The 12955-nt window shown below is 41.5% G+C and overlaps 1 protein-coding gene across 2 annotated transcripts in view; it reads left to right on the plus strand.

Moving 5' to 3' along the window:
* GABRR1 (gamma-aminobutyric acid type A receptor subunit rho1) overlaps positions 1-12955 on the plus strand; it is a 36612-nt gene that overhangs the window by 2694 nt on the left and 20963 nt on the right. The window contains exon 1 of one of the 2 annotated variants that reach the window (XM_019442839.2): positions 6444-6948. The exons of the other annotated variant lie outside the window; for it this stretch is intronic. Coding sequence (XP_019298384.1) covers positions 6827-6948 — 122 coding nt within the window. The 5' untranslated portion in view covers positions 6444-6826. Of the gene's footprint in view, positions 1-6443; positions 6949-12955 lie in introns of those variants that run through there. 2 annotated transcript variants of the gene reach the window in all.

A 12955-nucleotide genomic window follows, 5' to 3' on the forward strand; every position in this document is an offset into this window, starting at 1 on the left:
ATGGGCTCCCTTGGCTTTTGCCAAAGTCACCCAGTAGTCTTCAGTCCATTGGGTGGACTGAAATAGTGGTTGAGGACCACTACTTTTAATTTTTTATTTTTTAAAAAAATTCCAGTATAGTTAACATACAGTGTTATATTAGTTTCAGGTGCACAATGTTGTGATTCAACAATTCTATACATTACTCAGTGCTCACCATGATAAATGCACTCCTTAATCTCCATCACCGAATTCGCCCATCCCCCCAACTCCCCTCTGGTAACCATCAGTTTGTACTCTGTAGTTAAGATTCGTTTCTTGAGAGGCACTACTTTTGACTACTTTTTAAACGATCTATTGCTTTTCCACAGGTCACTTGTTGAGAAGGTTGTTGCGAATTCAGTGATATCATTCTTTTCATTGACACAGCACTTTATAGATACTTATTATTTATTGCTAGTCCTAGATGGATCTGTGGCTTAGAAGGATTATTCCAAATGAGAGATTGCAGTACAGCAAGTCAAAACATATCCAAAGTCACCCAAGATGTGAAAATACTGAAAATACTGAAAATACTCTGTATGTCATAAGTGCTCTTCTCATTACTAGTTTTAGTCTGATGGAGGAAAAAATTCAAGTCATCTAAAATGGCAAACCATGATAGTTTAAAAAAATAGGAATTGTTAGTGCTGCCTTCCTTCATTCTCTGTTTCAAGGGTGGGAGACTATATACGTGTTTTTCTTACTGATTCTGTTGCTAGTTGATGTTCATAACTTCTAATCAAATTAAACTAAAAATTACATTTTAAAAACTCACTTGTGGCTCCTACTGGAAAGAACTTGACAAAACAGGAAGTAGGGGTTGCCTCATAAGAAGGAGACCGAGTGCCCAACCTCCCAAGGATTTTGGCCAAATGTCTGAGAGATTGTTCAGAGAATCACCACATAAGCATTCATGAAACATGTATTTGTCTAAGCATTCATGAAACATTTCTTTTTTGACCATAATTATGAGAAATAAAGAATCAAAAAGGAATGTAATTTTTCAACCAACAGTGTACAAAGTCTTGTGCTGGGTGCTGCTGTGATGAAAAGATGAATAAGATACAGTTAATGACATTTTATATTGCCCTTAGACAAAGAAGGCTAGTACAGTGTATGTGAAATAAGTAGCCAACCATTTTAGGCAATAGATAATTAAATGCTAACCTGGAGCTAACCTTGGAGGACCTGGGTGGCTCAGTTGGTTACGTGTCTGACTTTGGCTCAGGTCATGATCTTGCAGTTTGTGAGTTGGAGCCCCATGTTGGGCTCTGTGCTGACAGCTCGGAGCCTGGAGCCTGCTTCGGATTCTCTCTGCCCCTCTCCCACTCATACTCTCTCTCTCTCAGTCTCTCAAAAAAAAAAACATTTAAGAAAATGCCGTTTGCAGTACAGAATAAGTGATACCAGTACACAGAGAGAGAGAACTTAAGATGAGTTATTGTGATCAGGAGAGGCTATTTTATAAAAACGATGAGTTACATAGGATGGGTTTGGATGAACTTTCAAGGCGAGAGAAAAATATTTTTTGTTTCAAACATTGTTGAACGTTTTCCTATCAATACATGAGTATCTGAAATTGTTTCCTATATTTTGAAATGCTTCAGAATTAAACTTAGAAAAAATTTAAATGTATTTATGTATTTTCTTCCTTAGGAAATAAAAGCATTGGGCATTTAATATGTTCATTATTCATTCACTAAATATTTATTGAGCACCTCCTGTGAGCCAGCTAAGATTCTAAATGATGAGCAAAAGAGATATGCCTCATTGATGACTGAAATCTTGTTCAGGGAGATAACAGTAAATGAGTAATTAGAAAAGGGAAAGAACAGATATGAAATCTGTTTATCACAGGAGCCACTAGGGCATCTCTTATCTCTGATTTCCCTCCTTGCAAACTTCAGTCCAAAGCTGGGAAACCACATTTAGACACTGAGCTCAGAGTCAGAGCAAAATTGGTGTGCATGTAGAGAATGTTCTGGAGTGAGTAACTTGGAAACAGTTCATGAAGGCCCAGGGCCATTGTCTTGGAGCAACCAGGAGTGTGGTGTCTGAAGTTGACTCTCTTGGTCAGTGAGTGCCTTGGGCATGGAGTGTTGGGCTGGTTCTGAGGGCCAGAGGCAAGGAGACACTTGAAGAGCTTAGAAGAAGCAATGAGAAAGCAAACTAGCCTCAACTACTGCCTGTTCCTTTCTCCACTGAAGGAATTACTACCCTGGAGTTCCTGCATTGATGTAGAGAAGGCCATGATAATTGAGGAATAAAAAAAGAAATTAGAAAGAGAGATTGTCATGCTAAATAAAGGAAAAGGAGGATTTGGTCAAAAACAGTGGTTTTTAAAATTGGTCTGGAAATACTATACTTGAGTAGGTCAGTGTGGGTCCTCGATAAGCCTTGGATCATGATTTCTAACCCCTCTACCTTCCTGAATCCAGATGTTAGCCCCAACTGGTACTCTTAGACCACATATACTCTTTATAAACCCCTCTTATGTCCTTGTCTTGCAAAAATGTCATGGATATTCTCTGCAATAGAGTCACATGGTGTTGATGGGAGAAAAAACATTTATTAAGAACACTTATAAGTAGGGTGGCACCTAGGTGGCTCATTCAGATAAGCGTCCCATTCTTAATCTCAACTTAGGTCTTGATCTCATGGTCAAGCCCCACCATGGGCTCCACACTGGATGTGCAACCTACTTAAAAATAAATAAATAAATAAATAAATAAATAAACACCTATAAGTAGGGAAGTAGCAAAGTGCACATGACTTTTTGAGCCCTCATGATCCCCCCAAGAAGGGTGCTTGGGCTGGGTATGGTTGGCTAGGTCCAAATACAGAAAGGGCCCTAAGACAGGGTTCCTCCTCTTAGGGCTCTGCCATTGGAGCTTTCTGGTGGGGGAAGTGGACTAATTGGGAAGGCTGGGCATCTAGCATCAGCCCGTCCTTCCATTGAGCTAACTCAGACCTGCTGAGCTGGCTTTCTGCTAAGCTACTGAGAGAAGATTGGAAATGCATATTTGAGGCCATCTGGATTTGCTCTCTTTGGTTATGCCCAGGGTCCTCCAAACAAGAAAGAAATTCATTTTCCAAAATGAGCATCAAAGAGCCATTTGATGGTCCCTTCAATGACTTCTCGACCTGGAGATTTTTATGTACTCAGCCCCAGAATCTTTCTTCTTTGCCACTTTGGCTCTTCAGGTCAGCAACTCCCCACCGATGATCTAATCATGCTTGGCTTGCATTGACTTCTGGAGACATCACATATTCTGCCTTTATTTCTATATGTTGAATTATTTTCAACATCTATTTATTGAGTGCTGTTAAGGGATAATTTATATAAGAAGATCTAATCACAACTTTCATATAACTATGACACATGTCAAAGTTTTTATTTAACTCATTAATTGGTTAGAGGACCAATAAGATATTACAACTAGTACATTTGAGGATTTGATTTATAGAGATTTGTATTCTCTACTGGAAAAAAGGAATAATTTGCATAGTTATGGGCAGAAAAAATATATTACTGTCAGTTTTCTACATGTTAATGTCTACTGTTATGGCGTTGTAAAATAACCTGGTCAAAGACAATCAAAGGCCACATCGTTATAGAATGAGGAGGGTCCACTGGACAAAGCTTTGCATTCTATTGTAAGGACACGCAATAATCTTTTGACCATTTCAATATCTGACAGCTTTTCCTGACAGATTTCCTTCCCCCTGTGATCATACATAATTTCAAAGATTATTCTTGGTCACCAAAAAAAGCTGGTCACGTTAGGTTTGGCTGATTACTTAAAATAGGGGCATCAAGATTGTTGATTGATCAGAGAGGCCTCTTTCAGCTTGCTTTGCAAAATCTAGGGTAATACAGCATCAAATGGTACCAAGTTAACTCCTACCTACAAGTTATCATAAGGAATCTTAGACTGGACTTTGAAAAGCATGTCTTATTTGTTGTCCCAAGATCCTCCACCAGCCTTTAGCTGCAGTACCTTTGGGCAAGTTCCTCTCTTCCTGAGGTTTTGAAAACTACCCCAATGGCTTACCTTTGAAATGACCTTTCTTACTACCTAAAAAGGGTGGTCCCTATAAACTGGTCCAGGCCAGTTTTCCTCAGAGGACTTTGCAGACATTGACTCCATAATTACAGCCTAATTTTGTTCTTTATTTTTTAAATTAATTTATTTTTAAAAGATTTTATTTTTAAGTAGTCTCTACACCCAACATGAGGCTTTAACTCACAAGCCCGAGATCAAGAGTCATGCACTACCCACTGAGCCAGGCAGGTGCCCCCAAACTTTGTTATTTAAAATGGCTTGTCACATCTAGTCAACTGAGTATGACGATGACAATATTTCAGGCAAGGCCTTGATTGCACAATGGAGTCTTTTAGTTATATTCTGGCAAAAAGGAGGACAGATTCTTATTGAACATATATAAATAACTGCATTGAAAAGTAAAGAGACTAGGTAAGTTTCTGAATTCCAAGGGGGGTAATTGACTGTTGGTGAGAATCATATATCATTTTTAAATGTCTCATTTTAGTTTACAACAGCAGAATTTACAAAATTATTGTGAATAGCATAGAGCATAAAAAGAAAAAGAAAAGGCTTCTTTACACATCCAGTAGATAGAGCATTAAAGCAAATCAACGATATTCCAAATAACCTCAATAAAATTTCCTACAGCAATTGGTTCAATCTTATATAATTAATTCTCATTCTGATGGATGTCGGGTTAGCAGTTTCATGAAACTGTCTGCTTTTCAACTATAAAGAGGCCTGGAAATCCCAACTAACTTCTGCTAAAATTCTCTGAAAATTATCCAAGCCATGTCAGCCAAGATTTGAAGAGTCAGTAGTCTGAAGGACCTTGTACTGTCTTCTTCCATGAGATTCTGAGACTGCTTTTCTTTGATGAAGATACAAACTCTGGCCAGTTGATTATAGCGGTCTTTTGAACAAAAAAAAAAAAAAAAGAAAAGAAAAACTATGATGTTTAAAAAATTCAGCTGAAGAGGCATGGCTCAGTTGGTTAAGCGTCTGACTCTTGATTTTGGCTCAGGTCATGAATCTCACAGTTTGAGAGTTTGAGCCTAGCATTGGGCTCTGAACCAAAAGTGCAGGGCCTGCTTGGGATTCTCTCCCTCTCTCTACCCCTTCCCTGCTCTCTCTCTCTCTCTCTCAAATAAACAATAAAAGAAATTCAACTGAGTATATTTTGAAGATCTTATTGCTTTTATTCAATGATTCATGAATGAGGCAACATCTAATCTAGTAGCTAGGAAAGAGCTCTGAGGAGTTCTATAAAATGAGAGATTTGTAGAAGCAGAAGTGCAGTGTAGGTGGGCGACAAGGAAGTTATACTTGACAAAAAAGTGGACTGGTTAGGGGTGCCTGGGTGGCTCAGGTGGTTAAGTGGCGACTTCAGCTCGGGTCATGCTCTCATGGTCCGTGAGTCTGAGCGATCCATGAGTTTGAGCCCCATGTCGGGCTCTGTGCTGACAGCTCGGAGCCTGGAGCCTGCTTGTGATTCTGTGTCTCCCTCTCTCTCTGTTCCTCTCCTGCTCACACTCTGTCTCTCTAAAAAATAAATAGACATCAAAAAAAAATGTTTTTTAAGTGGGCTGGTTACTGCAAGTTTGCTTTTTTTTTTAGGGGATGACAAGGGTCTGTCAGGTAGATTACCTAACTAGTGCTAATTAGGCGATTCCTGATTGACTGATTTAAGATTCCATTTCTGGGAGCTCCTGGGTGGCACAGTTGGTTAAGTGTCAAACTCTTGACTTCAGCTCAGGTAATGATCTCACAGTTCCTGAGTTCGAACCCTACATTGGGCTCTGCGCGAACAGTGCAGAGCCTGCTTAGGATTCTCTCTCTCCCTCTCTCTGCCCCTCCCCTGCTGGTGTGCTCACTGTCTCTCTCTCCCTCTTTCTCAAAATAAACAAAACTTAAAAAAAAAAAAAAGATTCCATTTCTGGGAGAGCTGAAACTAAGTCTTGATTTGGTGACATGGAGCTTAGCCTAAGTGACTCCATTTTGGGCCCGTTGTTTTTAACAATAGATAACACAGACTTAATGGCTACTGTTAATTTATTTCTGGTATTTTTTTTAATGTGAAAAGTCTAGAGAAGTTCATAATACAAATAATACAGCTGACAAGAAAATTTAGTTCTTTCTGTGCAAATGAAGACAAAAAAGCCTCTTCCCCACTAGCCCTCCCAACCTCAGCCATATAGAAAACCTGCCCAGGTAGGAAGCCCAGAGGTTCTGTGGATTCAGCATAGGAAGGAGTGGGGGCGGAGCGCTGTACAAATCCAGCCTTCAGCTAAAGCAAATAATAATGGCCGGAAGCTTAAAATAGATCCAGGGAGGAGCTCATTAATTTGGCATAGGAAGTGGTTCAGCACCTCTGGCATTTCTCATTTTGGAAATTGCTTTGGTCCGTTTTCCTTCTATTCACTGGACCAGAAAATACAGACCTTTACTAACATACTCAAAGCATCTGATGATGAACTAATTTAGACTGGTCGAAATAATTGTTTGACAGGAACACAGGGCTTCAACCTCAGTTCAGAAAATCCCTGACATCTGACGTAGGAGGATTTATAGGTTTAGTGGAAATTGCTTTCTCCTGCTCTCCAGATTACATACTGTGGGTTGATTTTTTTTTTTTTTTTTTTGCATGAGTAAACATCCTTGTAATAATGAACAGACCAATAATGTCTTAAGAGAGAAAAAGAACATCCTTTTCCTTTTTGCTGTTTCTTGAGAGAACTGTTTGGATTTGGAAACCCATGTTGGCTGTCCAGAATATGAAAGTTGGCATCTTCCTGTTGTGGTGGGGATGGGTTTTGGCCACTGAAAGCAGAGTGCATTGGCGAAGAAGAGAAGTACACGAGATGTCTAAGAAGGGCAGGTGAGTGGACTTTTAGGGATAGAGCTAATGGTATTGTTCCAGAATCATTTCCATAATACTGTGTTTTATGTGGATGCCTTTCCCCACTTTTCCCTTTGTTCTCCTGCTTCCTATCTTTTAGGAAGTTAGAATTATGTTGTTGTTTTTTAATGATGCTAGATTAGATATAGTGCTATCGTTGCATATTCTTAAATCTCGTATGAATTGTCCTGGGTGAAAGATAGACTCTGGGAAAAAAGAATATATGTACGTTTTTTAAAAAATTAAGGGCATTTATTGGATGTCTGCATCCTAGGTGGAAACAAGTCTGCAAATTCCATGGGACCTCTAATTAGTGAAAATGATTCTGTTAGTTCTAATTATTTCGGTTAGATTTGTGGGTCCTTTTAAACATCTTTTAAAAGAAAAGGCAGCTTTCTTCAAGCTGTCTGGCTAGATGGATCATTGGATCATCCCCTACCCATAAGCGGAAAGGGTGCAAGGATGGACCTGCCTGCAGACCGGACCCTTGCTCGATGCCAACGGTATGCGCCACCCTGGCTGAAGTGGTGTCCGAGCGGCATCTTAGGCAGAAACACACACCCTCTGACACTCGGCCTCTCAGGCAGCTCTGATGACGGTGCTGGTGATTAAGTGCACACTTGCACACTTGCTTGCCCGACACTTATCAATAAAATAGCCCATTTGGAGAAAACCTAATCCAGCTCTCTTTACTGATGAGGAAATAGAGGCAGTAAGGGCATCGTGACTCTCAGTTTCTTTATCGGCATTGGGTCCAAATTAAGCTTCAAGGCTCGTTATCTCTGGATGTAAATACAAATAGAGGTCAGAAATATCAATTTATGTGAAAGGAAATCCAGCTTTCTAGCGTTCAGGGCTAATGAGACAGCTGGGTATCTAGCTCCTCCATGTCCCCCTCCTGGGTCTTGAGAGCCTCCCTACCCCCCACAGGCTTCCGAACAGCCAGCTACGGCTCACAGCACTTGTTTCGGGATATTTTAGCAACATCGCAAAGCTAGGAGCTGAAATATCCGGGGATCGCGGTAAGTCCTGGACGCTGAGGGGGACTGCTGTGTACAAGCCATATGCCCTGGTTCTGCCAGAGTCAGGAGTTGCTTGGGCAGACAGTGGAATTTGTGGAGCGCTACAGCCATAGAGATTATCTGAACCAAATGTGCTCATGAGGATTAAAAGCAACAGCAACAAACCCTATTGGTTGTCCTCAAAAACTTCTCAGCCTCTCTCCTAAACCAGAGTTGGAGTGGCGACCAGTTGGTAAATACCAATGATGAAGAGAAGTCCCAGAGAGCGAAACAGATTTTCTTTAAAAAAAAATTTACTTAAAAGAACTTTCTTTTTTTATTATGAAAGTTATACATGACCATTATTTAACATTTTAAAAAATGGGAAAAAATGTTTTAGAAACACACAAAAACCACCCATAATCCCTAAGCTCAGAAGTTTATGGGTATTAATGTTAACATTTTTGTGCATTTTCTTTCAATCTTTTATTATTTTTTTTTCTAAGCATGTCCTGGGTATTGACTAGTTTGGGATTATTCTATACGTCCAGTTTTGTAAACTCATTATATTTATATGGTTTTGTCTGCATGTTTACTTATTTAATGTCTACATAATTATCACTTGAGTGACTGTGTTATAATGCATAATGTACCACCATTTAAGTATTATAAATATTATACATGAATATCTTTGTATATAAGAATAGTTGTTTACATACATGTTTATTTTTAAGTGAGCTCTATCCTCAACATAGGGCTTGAACTCAAGACCCTGGGCTAGTCACATGCTCTACTGACTGAGCCAGCCAGATGCCCCTACATATGTGATTTTTTAATTAGAATAGGCTCCTAGAAGTGGCACAAGAACCTTAAATCTCCAAATATATTTGGCCGAACTGTTTTCCAGATTGGTGGATCCAATTTATATATCCACCAACCAGATTAAGTTTTAATTTGCCTAAATTTTTATTATTTTATTTATTAAAAATTTTTTTAATGTTTATTTTTGAAAGAGAGAGAGAGAGAGAGAGACAGTGCAAGCAGGGAAGGGGCAGAGAGAGAGGGAGATGCAGAATCCAAAGCAGGCTCCAGGCTCTGAGCTGTCAGCACAGAGCCCGACATGGGACTTGAACTCATGAACTGTGAGATCATGACCTGAGCTGAAGTCAGACACTTAACCGACTGAGCCACCTAGGTACCCATATGTAACCTAAATTTTTAAAGGGATCACTTAATTTCATCCAGAATCTAAACTCATAAGATGCTAGTAGTTTGTATCCAGGCTTCTTTTCGTAATTTATCCTAATGGAATGGGAAGCAAGATGAACACACTCACAGAACAGGGTGAGGCAAGTGCGGTGTCTATGGTGCAAAATTGAAGGAGGTGCTTGCATGATCCTGAGAGTGCCTCCTTAGGTTTTTTTCTCACTTGCCTCACTGTAGTCTCCACCCTGGCAAATCATTCAAGTGTTTTTCCCCTCCGAGATCTCCATGGGAGGCACATCCAGGTGGAGTTCCTTTCACAAATCCATGCTTGGTAAACATCAGAATGTCAGGGCATTGAGCAATGTTTCCAGGATGAATCAATAGTTATTGTCTCTCTCTCCTCCCTGGAGGAATGGAGGCATAACCTGTCTACACCGCAGGCCCTGGGACAAATGCCAGCTCTTGCTCTGGGAGGGCAAACTGATCTACCAGAAGCTGGAAGTACTGTTACTATACTTGCTTTGCTATGCTAAAGAATTCAAGTTGATTCTGAAGGTAAAGAGGGTCCGAGTTGCTTCAGCGGACTTCCATTTTTGGAGAGATCACACTGGTAGCAGTATGGTGGGAGGCCGGAAAGAGTGCTAGAGGGGAGACAGAGAAAGTAATCCAGAGTCTATGCCTTACCCCAGGTGAGGGATGCTGAAAGCCGGGAGTAGGATATTTGTGGAAAGAACAGGACTAGGGGAGATGGATTTGAGAGCTTTAAGGGGCTAGAATTGTCAGAATTAGCTTGGGTGGAAGACTAGTAGGTAGTTGGATTGTGTGACTGGGTAGAGGGTGGTGCCAGGGAAAGGAGACAGGAGGAGGGGCAGATTTGGGGGGAAAGAGGTGTTCTGTAAGAGCATGTGGATGTGGATGTGCCTTCACAAGATGCTAAGAGATAGCTGTCCAGTCGGAGGCTATAGGTCCACAGCTCAGGATGGAAATCAAGCTTGGGGATGTAGATTTAACAGGAGTCCTCACAGGAGGTGGTAGGTGAGGCGACCCAAAGACACCATGTTGCATGAAATAAGAATAGGATCAAGGACAGAACCTTAGGGAAGAGCAACATTTAAGGAGAGGACAGAGGAAGAAGCCTTGGTGAAGGACACCGGAAATGAGGGACCAAAGAAGTGGGCACATGATTGGAGTAGAGGGGTGTCAAAGAGGCCAAGACAGCCATTTATTCAAGAGTTGTCAGATGCTTGTTATGGGCCCAACACCACACTGGGCAATGAGTGCTTCATCGGTGACTAAATCAGATACAGGTTTTGCCCTCAAGAGGCTTACACACCAGAGAGGCATTCTGGCGAAGTGTTAAGTTTCCAGAAGGGGGGAGTGAACAATAGGGTCAGATCACACAAAATCACAGCAGCCAAGAGCCACTGACGACGTCAGAGAAGAGAAGAGCAGGGCGGTGGGTTGAAGAGCGGGGAGAAGATGGGGCGGGTAGAGGTAACTCGTACAAGCAACTCAGCTGTGCCCAGAAAGGCTGCGACTGGTGAGGTTGGCAGGCGAGAGCTTTCAGGCCAGAAGAGACCCAGCGGGTTCACGTGATGAAGCAAGGAAGCCAGGGGAAAGGTGGTGATGAGGCAAGAGCCATTTGCTCTCAAATCCCTGTCCTGACAAAGCACAAGCCACTTAATTACGAACTGGGTCTCTGATTGCCCAGAGTGTCTTGGAATTTGATTTTGTCCTGCGTAAGTGCTGTCCACTCTTCATCTTGTCCCCCAATTCTCCAGATGGTTTGCTCGAACTTTTGACTCTCTTTGTGCTCCTGGTTCTTGTCCAGTTATTACCTTTCACTCAGTCTTAATTGTTTTCTGAGGCCTGTGCTCAGGCTGCTCCCATGCTCATGACGCCCTCCTTCCCTTTCCTCTCTCTCCTGCTCATTTCTTTTCCTGCTCCTATGCTTACCAGAGACGTCACTTTCTTGGAGGAGCCTTCCTGGCCCTCCTCCACCCCTGCCTCTCAGTCTCAACTGGGCGACTTGGGAGTTTCCACAGCCCAGTCTGTACCATCTCAGAGGACTAATCTCTCAGCATTAGCACTTCCTCCTCATCTGCCTCGGCTTCTAGATGATGAGCTCCTTGAGGGCTGTGTTAGTCTGCTCAGGCTACCATAATGAATTACCACAGACTGGGTGGCTTAAACAATAGACAGTTATTTTCTCACAGGTCTGGAGGCTAGATAACCATAGTCAAGGTGCCAGCAAATTCGCTTTCTAGTGAAAGCTCTCTTCCTGGCTTATAGACAACCACCTTCTTGCTCTGTCCTTACATGGTCTTTCTTCTGCAGTTGCCAGCAGGGGCAGAGGGGGCATCTCTGGTGTCTTCCTCTTCTTGTAAGGACGTGAGTCCTATTGGATCACAGCCCCATTACTATGATCTCATTGAACTGTAATTACTTCCCTATAGGCCCTATCTCCAAATATATTCACACTGGGAGTTAGGGTTTTAACATATGGATGGGGGGGGGGGGGTCACAGTCCAGTCCATAACAAGGACTCCACTAGCACCTTTATCCTTGTCTCCCCAAGTTCAAGTACAATATCGGATACATGATAGATACTCAAGAAGTGTTAAGCATGAATAAATGAGTTCTGATTTTTGCTATTCCTGTACTTTATTCACCCCACAAATATGTACTCACTACATTATGCTTCAGGTACTGTGCCCAGGGCTTGGTGGAGGCAATGGTGATCCCTTGAGATGCTGAGTTTAGTGGAGGTGACAGACATTTAATCAAATAATTTTTACAGAATGTCAGAATTTCAAGGACCTTAGAAATCCCTTCATTTTAAAGATGAGAAGAGAAAAGTCCCCAGATGTACAATGCCTGTGGCAGGGTCATGTAAAATCCCTTCAGAATTCCACATCCCTCTTTTCTCCATGTCCAGTGCCCTCCTCTCACCATCATAAAGTGAGAACAGGACATTACATTGACAGATGTAAGGTTCAGGTTGAACTATATGAAAATGTTTTTCTAGGTCAAAACCAGTTGAATGTCAGCCGTTTTATGTGGTTCAAACATTTTCTGGCTTAATCTTTATAGCAATCTTGTAAAGTTAGTATTATTTCCCCATTTTATGGAAAATTGAGGCACAGAAAGATCAAGTAACTTGCCCAAGGTTTACAGCTAGTTTGTGGCTACCCTGAGATTCACACTGAAGTCTGGTGACAAATCTGAGCCCCTTCCCATACTATAAGCTGCCTCACTTCAAACAAGTGATTGTGACTTATAATTACTATGACATCAAGTCCCGTTGTGGGCCTTTACCACTCACTCTTCTAGGCCTGGTCCTGCTCCACTTCCAGGTGAGAGGGCGAGATGTGGGTAAGTGGACAAGTTCACTTAGTCACTTCACTTATCAAAATGCATTGCAGGCTGGCTCCTTGACAAACATACCCTTTATTTGCATGCTTATTTTGGTCTTGGTTTTTTATTTACAAAAAAAATTTTTTTTTTTTAATTTTAGAGAGAGAAAGAGAGTGTGAAGTGCAGGGGAGAGGGACAAAGGGAGAGAAGAGAGAATCTTAAATGGGCTCTACCTCAGCAAGGAGCCTGATGTGGGGCTCGATCCCACAACCCTGGGATCATAACCTGAGCCAAAATCAAGAGTTGGACACTCAACCTACTGAGCCATCCAGGAACCCCTGGTTTTGTTTTTGTAAAAGCGGATATATTTAATTAGTGATGGGAATTCTACTCAAAAGACATTTATTGAGAGCCTAAAGTGT

The sequence above is a fragment of the Panthera pardus genome, unplaced genomic scaffold (assembly GCF_024362965.1).
Source record: "Panthera pardus isolate Hobbes unplaced genomic scaffold, ASM2436296v1 HiC_scaffold_17, whole genome shotgun sequence".
Taxonomy (NCBI): domain Eukaryota; kingdom Metazoa; phylum Chordata; class Mammalia; order Carnivora; family Felidae; genus Panthera; species Panthera pardus.